The sequence below is a fragment of the Typopeltis vanoorti genome, chromosome 7 (assembly GCF_054136105.1).
Source record: "Typopeltis vanoorti isolate ZY-2024b chromosome 7, IOZ_Tvanoo_1.0, whole genome shotgun sequence".
NCBI lineage: Eukaryota > Metazoa > Arthropoda > Arachnida > Uropygi > Thelyphonidae > Typopeltis > Typopeltis vanoorti.
In genome coordinates, this window is record NC_143555.1 from 104692362 (window position 1) to 104715492 (window position 23131).

General features: G+C 36.0%; 1 protein-coding gene across 1 annotated transcript in view; it reads right to left on the reverse strand.

Annotated features, from left to right (window-relative positions):
• LOC150104933 (bestrophin-4-like) overlaps positions 1–23131 on the reverse strand; it is a 115169-nt gene that overhangs the window by 76203 nt on the left and 15835 nt on the right. Inside the window, exons 2-3 of the mRNA XM_090395433.1 lie at positions 20468–20535; positions 13979–14559 (exon numbers count right to left, since the gene is read on the reverse strand). Of these exons, the coding sequence (XP_090251559.1) occupies positions 13979–14157 (179 nt within the window). The 5' untranslated portion in view covers positions 14158–14559; positions 20468–20535. The remainder of the gene's footprint in view (positions 1–13978; positions 14560–20467; positions 20536–23131) is intronic.

Below are 23131 nucleotides of genomic sequence, written 5' to 3' on the forward strand. Positions count from 1 at the left end.
CCTGCAAACACTCCTTAACCGCCTTCTATGCACTATCAACATCCAGCCCTTGCAGTTTTACATGCCATGGCACTGAACCAAGCAAACTCCTAAGCTTGTCATACTTACCAGCCTGGTAATTCTACATGTATCCTGTCTTAATTTAAAATTCCACACATTTAACCACCTCCCAAGTCAAGACCCTATGATCACTCTCACCAATTGGTGGCAACGTAGTCATATTCATTACAGTCAAATTCTCAGATGCAATTACTAGGTCTAGCACTCTCTGACCCCTAGTATTTTCCATTACATGCTGTCACAGATAATTATCCCTTAATAACTGCATAAAATCCAATTCCTTCCTCCCATGTGTCCTCTCCTCCTTCCAATCAATGTTACCATAGTTGAAATCCCCCATAATAATTACCCTTCTTCCACACATTGCTTCTATTTGCTTATGCATACTATCCCCACCATCTATTCCATCACCTGGTCTATAGCAACACCCAATTGTATATTTTGTTCTGCTAGCCTCAATCTCGCACCAAATAGCCTCAAATGTGCTCTTTTCTCTATCCAGCAGTTCAACTTCTATTCTCCTTGGCTGCAGTTCATCAGCTATCATCTATAACACTCCTCCCCCATTTTATTCTCCCTGTTCCTCCTGAACACACTATGCCCTCATATTCAATCCCACTAGCTATATCATCTTCTGTCAACCACGTTTCACTAATGCTAATAACCTGTGGTCTGGAAGAGTCAACCAAGGTCAAAAATTCTTCCTTCTTGTTCCTAATACTTCTGGCATTAGTATACATGAAATGCAAAAGCCTGTTAGTCCCACCCTTATTTTGATGCCTTATACTAACTATCCCATTCTGATTTGTTGTCCTTTGTACTTGCTCGAGCAAATTATATACATTCATACACTCAACTGCCTCCCTGAAGTCTGCATATCTACTCCCCCCCCACCCCCAATAACTCTAGTTTCCCTGATTCTGCATATCCACTTTTTCAAGTCTCTGCACACCAAATCCATTCAAATATATACCATCCATTAGTATTGGATGGTATACATTTGAATAAATGTATACCATCCAATGTATACATGTATACAAATGCCATATAATAATATGGCATTAGTATACATGAAATGCAAAAGCCTGTTAGTCCCACCCTTATTTTGATGCCTTATACTAACTATCCCATTCTGATTTGTTGTCCTTTGTACTTGCTCGAGCAAATTATATACATTCATACACTCAACTGCCTCCCTGAAGTCTGCATATCTACTCCCCCCCCACCCCCAATAACTCTAGTTTCCCTGATTCTGCATATCCACTTTTTCAAGTCTCTGCACACCAAATCCATTCAAATGTATACCATCCATCTTATATAAATCCTTTCACCCATCAAACTCACTCCACATCACTCCTCTTGCATAACCCGCACATAGAGTCATTTGCAATTATGGCCTTCCTTCTCATCTCTTCTCTGTCATACCGTGGTAACAGACTAACTATCTCTCATAGCCATTTTATCTCCATTTAAGTCATTCGTTCCCGCCACTACTATCATTTTTTTCTGCTTTTGCACTCTGATAGACTCACTTACATCCTTAATTTTTGCACCCGGTAAGTACGATTTTAACACACTCATCTATTACACCTCTTACTAAAGAATCTCCATACAACACTCGCTACTTCATTTTGCTTATACTCACGATCGTACTCTTATTTTTCTTATCATACTTTTGCCTTTTAATAGCTGATGTGCTTGGTATAGAATTTTGCAAACGCTCCACCTGCCGCTTCGCCCTGTGTATCACTCCGCACAACCTCACTCGTTGCAGCTAACTCATCATTTTTATTATCCTTTAAACCATTCACTCATTCTGTATTTTTACCTTCATTCTCACTTTCAATGCCGCTCTCAAAGAAAACTGGTACTCCATCACAAATTTCTATCATATCACTATTTTCTACATTCTGACTTTCAACAACAATATCACACTCGCAACCTGAAACACACTTTAAATCCTCACTTTCCCTACACATTCACTCCACTATCATTATCTAACCAAACTCCAACCACTCTACACAAAGCATACATCTCGCAGACATTGCACTAAATAAACTCCCTTATGTTAAAATTTTTGAACAAAGATGGCGATTTGGTCGCCATTGTTTTCCTTTTTATAGGTGCCATGTGTACGCTATGTCTTATCTATCAAAATACTAATTGAAAATAATGCAGAAAACACAACAATCACACAGACATGCTAAGATATGAAAAGTAAATAATACTACGTAAGATTCAAGCAATGTTGCTAATTATTATTCAAAATACTTCAATTAAGCCTCTACACACGTATTCATAATAACATATCTTTTCAGAAGCTCTCTACAAACACTACACACCATGTAGCCCTCTAGCAGCTAAATGCAATAATATGATCCATATAGATGAATTAGTAGAGATAACATGCAGAATTACCTTGCATCTGACTTTAAAGAGAGAGTTTACCTTCTTGTATCAATTAGAACTAGAGTATAAAATTAAATAATATTGCTCAATATAATGTCCCATTTACACTCGCCAGTTGTGTTTTAACAGATTTTTTTGTCTCCTTATTGTATGACTTTTCCAGATCTATAAAAGTTAAATGCAGATTATTGCTGATTCTTCCATGATTTATCAATTCTTTCTCTCTTTCCTAAAGTTATCTTCATATTCAATTATGTAATCTTTATCAGCAGTATTTTCACCTTTTTTTTTTTCAATTATCATCCAGAACGTTTTGCATCTTCATGATATATATATTCTACATTTTTTTCATTCAAATAGGATGCAATAAACAGTATAAATTATCATCAGGTCGAGGTCACACTATCACAGATAGCATATCATACTATACCTTAGTATTCAACCATCTCCAAATCTACACTTTGTCAGGTAATACATTCCAATTACCTATCATTCCCCAAGCAAAAAATCTGATTCTCACTCCCCTTGCTCATGCTCTCCTTATACAGTTTCCAAGGATGATCTCTTGTTCTTTATCCTATGAAAATCTTCTACATTATTCTGGTAATAATCCATTAACTTATGTCTCAATCATATCTCCTCCTATCCACCAGACTGCAAACTGCATTTCATCCTATCTTCATACTCAACATTTCAGACTCCCTTCGTCTACTCTCTTCAGACCCATTCCAATATCTCTTCAACTTTTTAAAGACCAGGTGACTAAATACATGCAAAGTAATTCCTATGCAGCCTATACTGTACAAAACCACAACATCCTTACTTCCACAGAGTCCTCAGCATAGCTGCCATAATCCACTGTGAAATTTTAGGTCCTTGTCTACCACCATCCACAGATCAAATCTCCGCCACCTTCCTCTATGATATCCTCAAAAGCTGTAAACACTGTATCCCACTTTGCTTTCCAAATTTGAAGCCTTACACTTTGCAACAATGAACTGGTTATCCCAATTACCTGCTGATTCACTGAGTGTCAATTCATCAAGTCCTCTTGCTATATCAACTCTACTTTTCATACTTTGAATCATACAAACAACTGCATATCATTTTTCCCAATATCATTAGCATACAAGTTAAATAGCAACAGCACTAAATCAAATCTTTCAGGGCACACCACTGGTGACTTTTCTAGGATATTGCTCTTCATTATTCACACAACTAGCTGATACTTATCAGACAGCCAATCCAGTGCAGTAATCTACTATCCAACTCCCATCTGTTCCAGTTTAATTACCTGCTTGTCAAGTGGCAGTCTATCAAAGAGTCTGCAAAATTTAAATATACCAGTGCGAATTCATCTCCCTTGTCCAATGTATTTGCCACCTTGTTATATTCGATGTGGAATCAAGTGCAAGACAACAATGCTTCTGTTATTTAATCTATGTGGATTACATTATGAAAGAAATGCGACATTAAAACTGGAGGTTAATCTCAGTTCGTTACTTTATGCAGACAATGTGATCCTCAAATAAATCCAGTACAAGTGTGAGACTTCCTTATCTTGCTGCAATAAAATTAGCAATAAAAAGTCAGGCAAAACAAAAGTTTCATCCTGAATGAAGAACCTATAGAACAAGACATTTCTACTATTCAGGCATAATTTTTTTAGTGAAAACCACAAATTAAATATGGAAATATAAAACAATAATCAAAGCTGGTATGACAGCAAGTCAGCTGAATAAATTTATACAGAATAAGAGAAATTAGTCAAAGCATTAAACTTGTTTCATACAATTTTTTTTTTTTTTTTTAAAATAACGAAACCTGTGGTGCGTTCATAATTAGAAGAAACACACGTATAAACCACAGTGAAAATTATTTAATTGTAAATATTTCATCCTAAGCATCTTAGGACATCATCAGTACAGTATTTAAACAAAAATTAGGAATAACACACAGTTAGGGCGCATGATTACAATAGAATCTCATGAAAACGTGCATAACGTGCTAAAGTAGTACAAAAAAAAAAAAAAAAAACGTTAATTATTTAACACAGTTTTGTATGATAATTTCCCATACTTTAGGAATAGTAAGAACGTCGTTGCAGTTTAGGTTTGGTCTGTGTAGTAGGGCTTCAGAACTTTCTTTGTATAAAAGTTCATGTTTAAATATAGATCTATGTAAAAGTTAAGCCTTTTCCCAATGGATCCTATGGTTTGGATTTTCAATTCCATGTTGAGAGAGGCCAGATTTCTGTGGTTTAAGAAGATGAATGTGGTCTTGATGTTCCGAGATGCGTTTCTGAACAGACCTACCTGTCTGTCCAAAGTAAGATAATTTGCATGAGCATGGAATCTCATAAACACCAGGTAACATCAAGGGTGAGAATTTGTCCTTAGGAGAAGGTAATAAGTTGGACAGACGGGTAGGTCTGTTCAGAAACGCATCTTGGAACATCAAGACCACATTCGTCTTCTTAAACCGCAGAAATCTGGCCTCTCTCAACACGGAATTGAAAATCCAAACCATAGGATCCATTGGGAAAAGGCTAAACTTTTACATAGATCTATATTTAAACATGAACGTTTATACAAAGAAAGTTCTGAAGCCCTACTACACAGACCAAACCTAAACGACGTTCTTACTATTCCTAAAGTATGGGAAATTATCATACAAAACTGTGTTAAATAATTAACGTTTTTTTTTTTTTTGTACTACTTTAGCACGTTATGCACGTTTTCATGAGATTCTATTGTAATCATGCGCCCTAACTATATGTTATTCCTAATTTTTGTTTAAATACTGTACTGATGATGTCCTAAGATACTTAGGATGAAATATTTACAATTAAATAATTTTCACTGTAGTTTATACGTGTGTTTCTTGTAATTAATTGTTTCATACAAAACAGTGTTTAAACCAAGTTTAACTTATGGATCTGAGAGTTAGATTAGAAATAAACTAGTTGATCAAAGACTAGAGGCCAATATAAGAGTTCTGAGAAAAATTAGGAGAGTGAACAAATGGCATTAATGGCAGAATCATTAAAAATGAATATATTAAGAAGGAACTTGACATTATTAGCATTCAGGAATGAGTAAGCAGAGCACCATATTACTCAAGTGGTTCTATGGTGAACTAAACAAAATGGGAAAGACAAGTTAGCAAATAAGTGTTTAATGCCATAAAAGAACTCAGAGGAAGATCAAGATCTAAGTGGACTGATGCAGATAGAAATGCCTTAGAAGAACGAAATTATTATTATTACGGGCAACTCCAAGGAGCCCCTGAACATCATGTTCATCAACTATTCAACATTCACAGTATCTATTATACTTTGCCTTGAACTCATTCACAGTCATAACACCCACAACAGACTCTGGCAGCTTATTCCACTCATTCACCAATCTAAAAAAAAAAAAAAAACTAGCTCTAACACCCTTACTAACCACACTCTTGCCCAGCTTCCATGGATGGCCCCTTGTCCTCCTACCACCAGTCCTGTTCTCAAAAATATCCTCTGAATTAATCCTATAGAAACCCTTTAGTAATTTGAATGTCTCAATCATATCCCCCCTTTTCTGTCTATCAACCAATTTGTGTAACCCACAAATCTTCAATAGACCTGCTATCATCTTGGTCACTCACCTCTGGATCCTCTCCACCTCCCCCCCCCCCATCATCTAGAAAAAACCCAGGTGACTAAATCTGGGCACAGTAGTCGAGATGGGGGTCTTATCAAGGCTCAATACAGAGGAACAATAACTTGCTTGTCTCTACTCGTCAATGTATTTTTTAGCAGCCAAGTGATTTGATGAGCTGATTCAGCCACTTTTGCAATGTACACCCTAAACTTCAACTCCCTATCCACCAACACTACCAAATCCCTGGCCTCGTCAATCTCCTGGAGTACTGTTCCACCAATGTGGTATACTGCTGCTAATCTTTTCACCCCAAAATGCATAACCTTACATTTTGCACATTAAATTGACATCCATTCTCCTTAGCCGATCCTCCAAACTATCCAAATCATCCTGCAAAATTCTGACATCATCTGCATTCACCATTGTCCTACCCAACTTTACATCATCAGCAAACAAATTAACTGTTCCTCTCAGATCCTTTCCTATATTGTTAATGAACAAATTAAATAGTAGTGGTCCAAGAACAGACCTTGCGACGCACCACTAGTCACAGGCCGTCTTTTGGACTCTACTCCTGAATAAACTACTTTCTGATATCTCTCCATCAACCATCCACCTATCCATCACACCAACCCTATATCCATCCCCATATGTTGCAGTTTACGGATTAGAATTCCATTGGTATCCTGTCAAAGGCTTTAGCCAGGTCCAGCAGTATCACTGTAAATCCATTACCCCTATACAGTTCAGTATTCACTGTGTTATAAAACTTGAGCAAGTTAATGAGGCATGATCTACCCTTCACAAAACCATGCTATACCCCATATAGTATTCTCATTTTCATCAATCCATTCCTGTATTTTACTTGACTACTTTCTCCAAGACCTTGACAGCGACTCCTGATATGCTGATCAGTCGGTAATTTGCAACAGCTGTCTTGGATCCTCCTTTATGCAGTTGAACTATTTTCCCCTCTTTCCACCAAAATAAGATACGAAATTATTGCAGTGCTGACAGATAAGACTATTTGGAGGAAAAGTGTTAATAGGAAGTCAGTAATAAAATCTTTTCACGTAATACCATTATAGAATCCTAATCCCTTGATACATTCTTCCCATGAATTTTGTTAAGCAACAAGAGCTTTTTACATTTTTCTTTATACAGCAATCCCTCGATTAATGCATTCTTTAAAATAGGCGCATTATCGAAAATGCACTAATCGAATATAATAACCTATGGGAAAAAGAATAATTCGTTCCTCAAATTTCTTTTTTTAACCTTATTTTTTTATAAAAGAATTAGGGTATATCTCAGGGCTTAGTTAAAGGAAAACCATGACGCTGATAGACAATAAAACATATTCAGAATATCAATTTATTATTCTGCTTCTTAACAGAGAATTGAGCTAACGTAGTTTGGCAGGCATTCTGGTTTTTTGTTTTTTTTTTTCATACAACTGATGGTATGGCCCTATTGCCTCTTCTACTCTTCTGCAAATTTTACTGCTTCTCTCTTCATCAGGACCAGCCTCTAAGCATTGCTGCTTAAAAACTTCAATTGTACGAACATTTTCAAATTGTTTCTGTGAAATCTCTTTGGGCTTGCCAGCGATTAAATTTTCTTCATAGTCTTCAGGATCTTCCTGCTGTGCATCTAAATTTTACAGGGTGGAATCACCCAATTTCTCAGAATGAGATTTAATTAACTTAGATTCATTTGAAAAGCCTCTAAAATCATTTTGCACAATGTGAAAGAATGCGATTCCAAACAGCTCGCATATTTCCAGCAGAAATGTGATTTGACTTTATAACCAGGCTGAGATTTCTCTGATTTGGCCAGAAAAGTCTTGGAAGGCATTCGCTTCCAAAATAGGCTGGTTTCATTGACATTAAATATTTGTTAGTTACAATAGCCCCCCCCTCCCTTCTTCCACAATTTTCTTCAAAATCTCTGGATAATTTGTGGCCACCTTATCTGCACTTGCAGATAAGGTGGCCACAAATTCTAATCACAGGCAAACATTATGTAGGCTATTTCTCTTTTTGAAATGCTCAAACCACTCAGCACTAGTGTGGAATTCTTCATCTTTTCCATCATTGATGGAAAAGAAGAATTTCTTTCTTTCAAAGTTGCAAAGACCTAATGCTTTTGATTTAATAAAGTCAGTGTTTAGCGGGATCCGTTTTTGGTTACAATCTTTATAATACTTTGATTTCAAGTGCGTGCATGCATGATGAACTTGAAGTAGTCTTACCTTTCTCTTTATATTCAGCAGCTTTGCTTAAAATAGATGATTCACCCATTTTTGTGTTCTTGTCTTATCTTTGATCTGGACTCGCCTTGTTCATTTTTCTTTATTATTCCAAGTTTTTCTTCCAATGAGATTACTTTTCGAATCATTTTCACACTTCCACTTTTTTGCTCATTAATTCTTTTACTCATGATGAAAGGGGCTGGGAAAATACTTTAAATTAAAAAATTAAGGAAAACAGTTGCAAAGGAGGGACGAGATATGATCATCAAAAGGCTCTGTAATTAGCAGATAAATTACATTTTGGTGGTAAATTTGGAATTCAGTGTACATGGAAATAGTGTAGTATGCCATTAAAATTCGCTTTTCATCCTGGTGATTGATTTTTTTTAAATAGTTAGCCATAAAAATGTACAGAGAGAAAAATTTTTTAAATCTGTAACATTTATTTTTAAGATGTATATAGGCGCACTAATCGAATTTGGGTATAGAAAAAAAATGACGCACTAATCGAGAGATTGCTGTATTCTCTAAGAGTACATGCTAACTTTACACTTCAAAATTTGATATTTTATTTTATTATTTTTTTTTATGTGATTCCCACCCATTAATTGTAAACTTACAGTAGTAATAGTGGAAACAAAATTTTGCATGAAGTATCTTCACAATCAGGTTACTTGTATATAAAGGCAGTTCACTTCATAACAAATTGCTCCAGCATTGCATAATGTATTATGGAAAGATCACTACTTGACTTGATCAAGTCGAGTGGTGAGATAATAAGAGCAAAATTAATGAACAGAAGTCATATTTCCATGTTATAATTAGCAAAATGATAAATGACTGTGTTATTATTATATTTTTCATATGAGATACCTGCAGCAGTTTTTTCTTTAGTCAGAAAGTTGAAGATACTTAATGTGCAAACAATATGCTTATGCTTGGAAAGAATGAAAAAAGAATATACTTGACGAAAAATTATAATTTACTATTCATCTCGATGATGTCTAAAAAACTAGTCACAATGGTGTCTAACCCAAGTCTCATAGAAATCAAAATGCTAACATATACATTTTTTAAAAATTACCCATGTTTACAAGTTTCTTCTCTTATTAACTTAATCATCTGATGGCAGAATCTTGTTAACAAGATAGCAATAAAATAACACCTCTGAAAATTAACCTAAGATCCAATGATGAAGTTCTAATCATAATTAGCTGTTAGAAAATTAAGTTTCATGTCGATGTTCAGAAGAGAAAAAAAAAAGTATGGAAAATAAATTTATTTAGCTATAATTATTATTAGGTTAATATTTTGCCTTTAGTCACCAAGGCAGCTTCACAGACACAAAGATAAACACTAATCACATGTTTCTTGTTGAGAGGCTTATACGCTGGTTAAACATGATAACTAATATTTAAGGAATTGACAGCGTATACTAGAAATATAGATTAAATAAACTTTAATATATACTTTCCGATATTTCGGCGAACGTCACATTGCCATCTTCTTGGGAACTTACTACAAGACACGTGCACACAAGTACTAATAACAGCAAATGAGACTGAAGCTAGGAAGCTAGCGTTTCCTAAAGTCCTGATGGTGCCCCCTGGTGGGCCATATTGGTGGTTCTTGGCCTTTGGGCTGAAGTTCTTCTGATAAATGTTTCCCAAATTTGGGGCAGTCTCTTCAGAAGAACTTCAGCCCAAAGGCTAAGAACTACCAATATAGCCCGCCAGGGGGCACCATCAGGACTTTAGGAAACGCTAGCTTCCTAGCTTCAGTCTCATTTGCTGTTATTAGTACTTGTGTGCACGTGTCTTGTAGTAAGTTCCCAAGAAGATGGCAATGTGACGTTCGCCGAAATATCGGAAAGTATATATTAAAGTTTATTTAATCTATATTTCTAGTATACGCTGTCAATTCCTTAAATATTAGTCATCACTAATCACATGTATGCAGTCATGCTAGCAGGAATGCAAAGACTGGATAAAAAGATGGAATCCTATAGCCCTAACTGGTACAATGACAGGATCTTGATGAAGGTCTTAAGATGATCTCCCAACATTTTTGGAATGTGAAGTACCTGAATTTGTTTAGATTTGAAAAACTAGTGCTGTGGTGTTCAGAAAAATGTGGATTCCAGAAATAGTCTGTCAGATTTACATTTGCTTCTCTATAAAAAGAGTGTTCCCACTGGATTACCTATATCCATATGATGATCTGCCACCTCAGAATAGCAGTTTAGATAATGGATATAGTCTGTTTTTCCAGTTTTTCAAAAGCAATAGCTTGCAAGAGCAAGGGATGATAACATAGATGCCCATGGGGATACAGAGAGAAGCTATTGGCTAAAAAGTTGTTCCAGATGTGACCATTTCAGTGGAATGTAGCATGATTAAAGCAGGTGGTTCTAGCTCCTTCCAGTCTAGGTTGGTTTTCTTTAGACAGAAAAGGGTAAGAATTTGCTAGATAGCCAGGCAAGCAGAGTATAAAGGAAAGAAGGAAGGAAGGGCAGGTGGGCTAGAAATGTTTCCAACATATACCAGCCATGTGAGCAAACAAAGACATTTAATTAGAATAAAAAGCCAAAAGGCTAGTTTTCTGGCAATTGAATAGATATTAAATGGATAAGAATCCTATATTTTTATATAGCCAGTAAGTGAAACTCAAGATTGATAACTACGATCTATGAGTTTCAATGCCGAAAAACTATCGGCGAAGGCAATTCGAAGCAAAGGTGGAGCAAGCTCCCTCACTATTCTTGATATTCTCTCATAATGTAAGACACAGCTCCTAGGAGATGTAATACTGTCATTACATTATGAGGGGAGGTCACTACCCAGACCGGTTTCAACCCTTTTTGAGGTCTCATCAGTGCGTAGGTAGACCTAGAAAATATCAAAACTTAGTGAAAAGAACTTACATACCTTCACTATACGAATGCCATAAAGGTGTGCTTGTATTATGTAATTAGAATAAAAAGCCAAAAGGCTAGTTTTCTGGCAATTGAATAGATATTAAATGGATAAGAATCCTATATTTTTATATAGCCAGTAAGTGAAACTCAAGATCGATAACTACGATCTATGAGTTTCAATGCCGAAAAACTATCGGCGAAGGCAATTCGAAGCAAAGGTGGAGCAAGCTCCCTCACTATTCTTGATATTCTCTCATAATGTAAGACACAGCTCCTAGGAGATGTAATACTGTCATTACATTATGAGGGGAGGTCACTACCCAGACCGGTTTCAACCCTTTTTGAGGTCTCATCAGTGAGTAGGTAGACCTAGAAAATATCAAAACTTAGTGAAAAGAACTTACATACCTTCACTATACGAATGCCATAAAGGTGTGCTTGTATTATGTAATTAGAATAAAAAGCCAAAAGGCTAGTTTTCTGGCAATTGAATAGATATTAAATGGATAAGAATCCTATATTTTTATATAGCCAGTAAGTGAAACTCAAGATCGATAACTACGATCTATGAGTTTCAATGCCGAAAAACTATCGGCGAAGGCAATTCGAAGCAAAGGTGGAGCAAGCTCCCTCACTATTCTTGATATTCTCTCATAATGTAAGACACAGCTCCTAGGAGATGTAATACTGTCATTACATTATGAGGGGAGGTCACTACCCAGACCGGTTTCAACCCTTTTTGAGGTCTCATCAGTGCGTAGGTAGACCTAGAAAATATCAAAACTTAGTGAAAAGAACTTACATACCTTCACTATACGAATGCCATAAAGGTGTGCTTGTATTATGTAATTAGAATAAAAAGCCAAAAGGCTAGTTTTCTGGCAATTGAATAGATATTAAATGGATAAGAATCCTATATTTTTATATAGCCAGTAAGTGAAACTCAAGATCGATAACTACGATCTATGAGTTTCAATGCCGAAAAACTATCGGCGAAGGCAATTCGAAGCAAAGGTGGAGCAAGCTCCCTCACTATTCTTGATATTCTCTCATAATGTAAGACACAGCTCCTAGGAGATGTAATACTGTCATTACATTATGAGGGGAGGTCACTACCCAGACCGGTTTCAACCCTTTTTGAGGTCTCATCAGTGAGTAGGTAGACCTAGAAAATATCAAAACTTAGTGAAAAGAACTTACATACCTTCACTATACGAATGCCATAAAGGTGTGCTTGTATTATGTAATTAGAATAAAAAGCCAAAAGGCTAGTTTTCTGGCAATTGAATAGATATTAAATGGATAAGAATCCTATATTTTTATATAGCCAGTAAGTGAAACTCAAGATCGATAACTACGATCTATGAGTTTCAATGCCGAAAAACTATCGGCGAAGGCAATTCGAAGCAAAGGTGGAGCAAGCTCCCTCACTATTCTTGATATTCTCTCATAATGTAAGACACAGCTCCTAGGAGATGTAATACTGTCATTACATTATGAGGGGAGGTCACTACCCAGACCGGTTTCAACCCTTTTTGAGGTCTCATCAGTGAGTAGGTAGACCTAGAAAATATAAAATAATATTTTCTAGGTCTTCTTTTCTATTTTCTATAATATAATATAGAAAATCGTAGTTATCGATCTTGAGTTTCACTTACTGGCTATATAAAAATATAGGATTCTTATCCATTTAATATCTAAACAAAGACATTGTCAATGTAGCACAGCCATATTGTGGGTTTGATAGATGTAAAGTTTAGAACTGTATTCAAAAATAGTCCATGAAAAGACTGGTGGAGAGGAGTCCATAGCTGTGCTTTGAGTCTATCATAGTTTTCCCCTACAAAGTAAAATAACCAGAGTGCATAATAAAACTGAATAAGGCAGGTTATGTCAAGAGACAAAGTATGAATGAGTTCCAAGGCTTCTTTTAAGAATACACTGGTGAATAGAAAGGCTATGTCCATTTTTACTACAGCCATTTTGAAGTGACAAACCATGCTATGGATAGAGATCATCAGAACCAATGAAAAAAAAAAAAAAAAATTAATTTTCTCAGAATCTTCCACAGCACAAGGGTCTAAAGAGTGCCAGTTAAAACTGTAGGATCCCACCTTTTCAGTCTGTTTGCCTTCTTGATGTTCTTATATGCATGTGCTTGTGAAGATGCTTTAAAATACTAGATTAATAATTTAATTGCTAAATGAATTTAGCTAATTATTATTCTTAGATATGTTTCTCCTCTAAACATCAACATGTGATAGTGTCTAAGCATCCATTCCAGATTAGAAAATTAGCATGTTTTCAAATAGATATAAAAATGTTTTTAACAAAAAATATATTTCCAAATTGCACTTATGAATATAAATACACACACACACAGTTTTAACATAATATCCCTAGCATTACAGATATTCTGAAATATCTTTCTTCAAGACTATGGAAGTCAAACTGAAGTACATATTTTAAATAATTTTATAGACAAAATGGATTTAATTGGCAACTGACAAAATGATAAAAACAGTCTAATATTTAAAAAATATATAAAACCTTCTCTAATATTTACATAACAGTATTTAGTAGTCATAATTATCACATGACAGACATTTCAGAAAATAATGAATGATTGCAATAATTTAATGAACAAAGTCTTCAATTTAAAAAAAAAAACTTACTGAAGCTCTATATACTTACGTTCTTTGATTTTCTGACAGAATATATCTGTAAAGTGCACTGAGGCTGTAGTAGAGACTACAGAAGATCATCATTTCTCTGTACAGCAGCTTGTAAATGCTGCCCCGCCACCTAATAAGCAGTTTTGCAAAACCACAAAGACGAGCCTTTGAAACATTTAATGAGTAAGTAACTGTCATTTTGGTGAGATATTAGCCACTGCACTACAGGAAGCACACAAGTGTACTGGGAGTAAATATGAACACGACAGTGTCAACAAAGCTTGGAATTTTTTTTTTCCACAGAAAAATTTTGTAATTCTAGTAAATAAAAATTTATTTTGCTTGGCTGTTTGAAGCAGATATTGTATAGCAGTGCTAAATCATGACAGATCCGATTGCATGCTTGAATGAACTGAGAAGTATACTTGAATTAAGTATCAAGCAGGACAGTCACAAGATAATAGCAAGAGCTAAAGTCTTCAGAAGTAGAAATAGAACCATCATGATGTGGCACTACGCAAGGACTACTAGACACACTTTCCATTGGGTTCAGATTGATGGTGATCCACTTTTATGTATTTCTTGTTTTAAAATATCAGCCTAAAAAAAAGGAAACGAAATAAAAATTGACTTATATGCAATTTCATTTAATCATGTAGAAAAAAAAGCAGCATTAATTTAGAATTCAAAGGATTTTATTATTATTAAATAAAATTCAAATTGTAAAATTTACAAAAACACCAGATGATTTTGTTAGCAAGAAAAAAAAATGCAATATGCCCGTGTTTGAGCACTTTTTCTGAACTAATGGAATAGTTCATACATTTCATTAAGTGTTATTATGTTTTGAAAATAAGTCTTAAGATTTAAAATCCTTCATGGTAATACTGATGCATTACCATGAATTTATTTTGCTTGGCTTTTATACTACTAAAAAAAGGAGGAAACTCAAAAGTTTACAATCCAGACTTTTTTTTTTTTACTCGAGCATTAATAGACTATGATTCTTCTTTTTACGTATTAGGCCTAGTGGCCTGTCACGGAGCTGTCCTTAGCCCTTCCAAACCATACCCGTCCCAAGAATAAGGTGGTTAGCCTTATGCCTCCAATTGTGTCCTATGTCTGTAGATGCATGTGTTCAGGGAGTTGGTTTGCCTCTTCTGGGAGGGATGAAAAACCCAAGTTTCCAGGTGGGAAAAAACCCCTACCTCAGTATGAGACCAACTAACTCACCTTTAGTGAAAAGAGACCAGATAAAGGTTCCTCACGTCACTGATGGGAATCGAACTGAGGTCTTTCCGACCAAAGGACTTCATCTATATTGACTGAGCTACAGAAGCTCTACAGAGACTATATGCTTCCCATAAAAAATGTTTAACCACCCTTACCAATACAACTAGCATACTAGCAGAAGATCTGCAATGCTTCTGTAGAACAATCACCACATGCCCCACTGTTAGAGAGATATCTGGGTTTGAATACTTTCTATAAGCATTTTCAAGTAAAAGGTAGATTAGCTGGTTTCATATGAAGATAACAGGATTTCTTCTTCCTGGAAACTGGTTTTACATCCCACAAAACAAACAAAGCTGGCCATCCAGTTAGCTGATAAACTGGCCTTATAACCTTCATTGCTTTGGTCATATTCTAATCAACCCAACTGATTTGGGTGACTGTGTGTGTGTGTGCGTGCATGCATGCATGCACACAGATATGACCACCTGGGTTCTGAGAATATGGGGAACAGTTGAAAAGATCCTGTAGTAGAAATTGCTGACAATTAGGCCCGACTATGGGAATAAGGTCTTCAAAGTTGGAAAGTTGAAACCTCATGTCCAGTCCTCCAAACAGAAAGAGGGGAATACGTGCAAGCTAGTAACAGGATCTTAGGTATAAACAGTAGGTATAGATTATTACAGTCCCACCCAAACTTTGAGCAGAAGTCAACATTACTCAATTCAGCTGCATCATGATAGGAGAAGAGCAACATACATTATATGCTAGTTGGGCTTAGTCCATTTAGGTTAAAGAAAGTTTAGTACTGTGCAAAAAAAGTACAGGTAAAGTACGAAAGGAAAATGATATTCAACATCCTTATTGTGTAGGTTTCTGTGGAGAAAGGACATATTGGAGAGAAACTTATTGTGGGATCATTATTTTTCGGTATTAAACCACACACAAAGATGTCAAAAGTAGTTGAATTAAAACACTTTTTTTTATATTTTTGTGTGTGGTTTAATACTGAAATATTTTTGTGTGTGGTTTAATACTGAAAAATAGTAATTCTAATAATTCAACATCCTATTTGATAGGAGAAAAGTGCAAAATGCTATGAGTATAATTGGATAATGAACATTGTTCCTACTTGGTCTGCTTGTTTCTTTTTTATCCATGCTAATTAATGATCAATTCCTTTATAAATAATTTTTTTTAAAAAAATTACAAAACTACTATACCATTTCAATGCTGCTAAAATTTGGCTAATTATAAATGACTGTTTCCATAAATTTTTTTATTAAATGATGATCATTGGTTAAAAAAGATAACAGTTTAATAAGTAAAATTATAATAAACAATTTATTACATAGGCAAATCTCATCCAGGGATGCCTTAAACATTATGTCCAGCAACATCTATCATATTTTACTTTGAATTACATTCAATCATGGGACCCAGAACAGACTCTGGCAACCTATTTCACTCATTCACCAACAAAACGTTTAGTCCTCACACCCCCTGTTGACCACTTTTTCTATTATTATTATTATGTAGAAATAAAGCACTTGATCAAAGTAGAGACCAGACATGAGGGTTCTGAGAAAAATTAGTGGAGTGAACTGATGGCATCAATGACAGAATCATTAAAAATGAAGATATTAGAAAGGAACTTATGTTGTTGTTGTCGATGACATTATGACTTATGACATTATGTTGTTGTTGTTGATGTTTAGCATTTAAGAATGTGTCAGCTGAGCTAATTTATGGTGGTATGGCCCACTTAAATAAAATGGGTGAAGAAAGGTTAGCAAAACGAGTGTTTGATGCCCAGATGGCAGGAAAGAGATCCAGAGAAAGACCAAAGAAGTGCCTTAGAAGCACAAAATGTTAGATATGACAATATTGGAGTGCTTACAAGTAATAGATTGATTTAGAGGAAAACTGTCGATAGGAGATTAATCATAATGTAAAACTTGATCATTTAGTGCTGTCATAGTAACCTGAACACCCCTTTGGGGGGGGGGGGGTTACATATCAGGAAATTGATGACAGTATAAACTATAATCTGTACAGATTAGTATATCTTATACTAATCTGTTCAAATATTGTTCGAATATAAAAAGATATTAGCTGGCCTGGTTGGTTGAATGGTTAGCATATCCACTCTCCAGCCAAAAGGCTGCAGGTTCAAATCCCACCATGAGCATGGATGTTTGTGATTGTCTGTGAAAATACTAGTGATAGTGGTGGGTGGCATTGGTGCAGTTGTAGTTCTTTGTAGTTGGTGGGTTTAGTGGTAGAGAGAGCAGTAGAGTAGGTGCCCTCCCTTGATGAGTCTTTGGACTGCCAGGAGGTGTCACATAATAATATTAATTTTACAAGCAGCTTTACCATATATCAAACAACAAGGAAACAGAGCATCTTTCACACACACAATGGCAGTCAGTTCTTCCCACATTTCTGGTCTAGAGCTAATTTCAGTAATAAATTTCACATGTAATTTAAGTTATACATTGTTTATATTTTCAATGCAATCAATTCAGAACATCAGAGAGAAAGTATGTCTCAAATGTATGCAACACATAAGAGGACTGTGTAGCCTTGTGAGAACATCCACAATGCTAGATCAGCCAGAAGTAATACTGTTGTGGATTATTTCCAGTTGCTGTCTAGAGAAAGCTTTTCTAGGCCTTTTTACAGCTGGTTTCGAAAAGAGTATCTTTAGTGCAAGCTAATATGATTTTTTCATTCAGAAAAAAATCAACTACAGAATTCAATGCTTGATGCAGTACTACTAATAAGGAACATGAGATGGAAGCAATTCTCCATCATATTCTTGTCACCTTTAAGTTTGTAAATTGCTGGGAAAAATGAACTTATCTACTAATCAAAGTATAGACACATTTAGAGAATGTATTCCATTTAGAGAATGAAATGGGTCCTTAGGATTTATTTGAATTCTTTTATACAAAGGATAACTTTAAGAGACATCATGGTCACTTTCGACCATGTATCTCAGAAAACTAATACACATTAAAAAGATGATATTATTATTATTACCCAAGATCTCATTGGAGTCAAAGACTCATCTAGGAGGTCCTTTTATCATACACACAGCTCATCATACCATGCTTTAAACACACTCAAATTCTCTGCAGACACCACACTCTCAGGCAAGGCATTCCAATCATTCACAACTCTGTATGAAAATAAACCTGCATCTCACTCCCCTACTCACACCCTCTTTATACAGCTTCCAGGGATGACCTCTGGTTCTCCCCTGATCTCCTACTATTTTCTGTAGAACCTCTCCAGCATTGATCCTATAATAACTTGTAGGTCTCTATCATATCTCCCCTCTTCCTCCTGTCCACCAGACTCTAAGTTGCATCTTCTCAATCTTTCCTCATATTCTAAAGGTTAGAAGGTAGTTAGAACTACCTTCTAACCTTTAGAAGGTAGTCAGTCACCTCTAGACCCTTTCCAACATCTCTTCATCCTTCTGAAAACCAGATGACCAAATCTGGGCACAGTAGTCCATGTGTGGCCTAATCAAAGCCTTATACAATGAATCTCCCTACTTCTACAAGTCAGTATCCTCTGTATCATTCCCAGAAGCCTTAGTGTTGTCTTCACAATTTTGGCTATGTGTTCCTTAAATTTCAGATCCTAATCCACTATCACCCCTAGATCTCTTATTTCCTCCACCTCCGACAATATATCCTCAACAAGCATAAATTCTGCATCCCATCTTTGTTTTCCAAATTTTAAAACCTTACACTTTGCAACATTGAACTCGCATCCCCATTCCCGTGTCCAATCACTCAATTTATTCAAGTCTTCTTGTAAAGCCACAAGATCTTCTCTACTCTTCATGGTTTGTCCCTACTTTGCATCATCTGCAAACAAATGAATATCTCCATCCAAATCTTCACCAATATCATTAATATACAAGTTAAACAGCAATGGCCCCCTAAAACAGACCCCTGAGGCACACGACTAGTAACTTTCCTTTTCCTGGATATCGCTTCCCCATACACAACTTGTTGATACCTATCAAATAGCCAGTCTCCAATTCAATGCACCAATCTAATATCCAGCCCCATCCACTCTAGTTTGACTATCAACTTATCATGCAGTAATCTATCAAAAGCCTTTGCAAAATCTAAAATCTAAGTATATTACTGTGTATCCTCCTCCTCCTCTGTTCATGAAAGCCGTCACCTTATTGTAATAAGTAAGTAGCTTACTAAAACATGACAATAAGGTGATGGCTTCCATGCTGTCCATGAAAGATGATACCAATGTTGTCAACCCAATTCTGGATCCTAGTTCTCACAAGCTTCTCCAACAACTTAACTACAACACCTGACACACAAATAGTTTGATGCTTGAGTTCTATCACCTCCTTTATGAAGTGGCACAATCTTGCCCTCCTTCCACTCCAGTGGCAGCCAGTTAAATTTTAAGTGGGGGTGCTGAATATACAAAATAAAAAAAAATTCTTTTTTTCCTAATCAGTTAATCAGCTAATAAATAAATCTACAGATTTATTTATTAATAAATTGGTTACTATCGTCGAAAACTCCCTGCCGCATTCCTTCAGAATACGTGGTGATATATTATCAAGTCCCACAGCCTTATTTACATCTGGTTTGCTCACTTACAGTCAGTCTCTCTTCCCCATCATCAACTGCTCTCACTCTCTCCATGAAGTCACATTCACAAGATTGAAAGGCCTTTATGAACTGCTCATTAAGTATTTCCACCACACCTTCTGCAACAGCTGTCTTTATACCATTTTCTCCAATCAATGTCATCCTTCCATAATCATTCTTTCTTTTGCTGGCTACATATCGAAAGAACTCCTTAGGATTGTTTTTGCCTTCATTAGCTAACTGCTGTTCATACCTCTCTTTTAGCCACCCTCAAATAACCAAGTCCCCTGCCTTGCCTGTTCTTTGTAGTCCTCATGGAATTGGTTATTCAAGTTTTATCCAATTCTGCTTAAACAAGTGCACTTATTACTACTTTGTTTATATATATATATATATATATATATATATATATATACCCTCGACACCACAAGGTAAAAGAGGGTATAAAGAAGATGAGATATATATACACACATATACATATATACACACACACACACATATATACATATATATACATATATATATATATATATAAAATTTACTTTGCTGGAATAATTCAAAAAATGTAAGATACTAAAAATACTCAAAACTCATTAAGAAATATTTTCACAATACTCATTCTATGAACATGCCTTGAAAACCAAGCTGTGTACTTCAGGCTAGTGATGAAGTGCTGTTATTTCTATTCTTCAGTGTAGTTCTGCAAGAGAAAGAAGTGTTATAATATGATGTTATAGTACACTGCATTAAAAGCATTATATTACAAAAAAGCATGTAAATATAAAAACAAACAGCTAAAGCTACAGCAAAGTTCTCTCTCAGCTGCATAATGTCACATGCTATTCCTGCTAAGAACAATGCATGCTCTCATCAACAGTCATAATAAACATCTCCTTGATTTTTTATATGAATCCACCCTGAAAAGGTTGTAGTCCTATAGTACATTAGTACACTAAGGGATGGATAATCATGAACCCCTGCTCTGGATTAAACATGGTACCTTTTCAAGCCACATTAGGACTAACAAGCAGGGTGTGGTGGTGGTCTCACACTGGGCAACAGAAACCATCTCCCACAACTTTCATAAATGTCAATGATACTATAAGACTCTAACCCACAGCTTGTTGATTAGAGAGCTAGCATATAACTACTACTACTTATTATTATTATTTGACACCTCCAGGGAGTCCTAAGACTCATCGAGGGAAGGGGACCTACTCTCCAACTCTCCGTCTCCACCACTCAACCTCATCCACAAACCGCCTCATCTACACCAACGCCATCTACTGTCCACCATCACCACTATTTTCACAGACAATCACAAACATCCATGCTCACGGCAGGATTCGAACCCACAGCCTTTTGGATAGAGAGCAGATACGCTAACCACTCAGCCAACCTGGCCAAACTACTTGACCAACAAGATTTTGGCAATCAGTTTATAAATACAAAAAACAAAAGATTGCCTTCACATTACCGATGGCTTGGTTAGCAAAGCAGATAGTAGCTTCACTTTCAGCTCAAATGCTGCTGGTTTGAATCCCAATGGGGCATAGACATTTGAAAATGTCTAAGGTGGCCTGTGAGAGAGGGGATCATTAATTAGCCAGATTGCCCTCTTCTGGATAGAATCAAACCGCTTAGAGAGGATTTTGATGCACCACCCCAAATATGGGAACAATATTCCATGGCCAGGTGGATGAAGGTATGACGTAAAGTACTGTCTTGTGCAGAAACTACAAGTTTTTTTGGCAGCTGCAGAAGATATAGTTGAAATATGGTTGAGCCAGGAAAGATCGGAGGTGCAAGTCAGTCCAAGCAGAGAAATCTGATCGTGTTTGGATATCTCAGTATTACTGAAGGTAAGAGAAGGGATGCGAGCTCTTTCTTGCGAGAAATCAGACAGAACTGAGTTTTGGTGGCATCAAAGTTTACAAGGTTGTCCTTACCCCACTGGAATATAACTAGGAGATCTGAGTTCAGGTCACTGGTCGTGGTAGATCTTGAGGACTCTAATACTTGAGCACTAACAGGTTTGTCAAATGAAAAGGAGGAATAGATTGCACTGTCATCAGCAAAGCTATGGATAAGATTTGAAGTCTGTGAGGAGCAGGTCATTTATATACAAGAGAGAGAGAGTGGGTGAAAGAACAGAACCCTGGGGTACTCTTGCATTAGTGGGGAACCTACCTTCATTTAGCTTTTTGACCTCTGAAATGCATTCAGAAATTGTTACTATTCAACAGCCCTTGATCAGTGACCAGGCATTTATTTCCTTTCCACCTAACTCTTACTTCCATGCTATAGTTTCAGACTGTTTTCTCGGCTTTTCATAATCACTAGCCTTATAGTTCCACATACATGCTTTCCTCACAGAAATCTGTGATGAGGAACCATATGAAGAGGTAAGTGCATCATAATAATGACTTGCCAACTGGAACAGAATTCTACACTGCCCATTCACAATCACATGATTAGATTTAAGACTCAGTTCTTATGTGCCTTCTTGTTATATACAGCTTAAAAAAAATTGTCAAAGAACTCAAATTCATTTTCCTTATTTCCAGATAGCATCTCTTCATTACAATTTATATTACCATAATGGTAATCACCTATAATGATCATCCTTCTCTTGTTTACTGGGTCAATAACACCTAAACATTTTTGTATCCATTTCCCCCACTAACACACACACACAACTTAGCCAGACCTATACAAACATCCAACCCCAATCCCATCCTATCAACCTCAGCCTACCAGCCTTGAACCATATTGCACTTTAAACCAATTTAACTATTTCCTCCATCTCAAACAGGAATAATTCCTTTATGTTATCAGATTCCCCATTCTTTCTGCCCTCCCATCTTCACAAAAAACGTTATACCCTCCGTTTATATTCCTGCCAATAACAGAAATCCTCAACCATATTTCTCACTCCAGCAATTGAACTCAATGCAATTTTGTCTCCCTTATTTTTGATACTTCTAGCATTCGTAAATAAGAACAGTAATTCATTTTTGGAATTAACAAGTCCTACTCATGCTACTCAATTAACACTTCTACTCACTTATCTTCAGACTATCAATAACAACACACTGGTGACACCTTCAAAATACAGTAGAATTGAATTAAAGCACTTCAAACTTATAAATCAGCTTACATGTGGGCATATTATATCACAACATATGACAACACCACTAAGAGGAAAGATTTTAAATTATAGCTGCAGAAACTAAGATTATGATGTCGGTATTATTTACACTATCTGATCAAAAATATCCAGAGGGCTGCTCTCA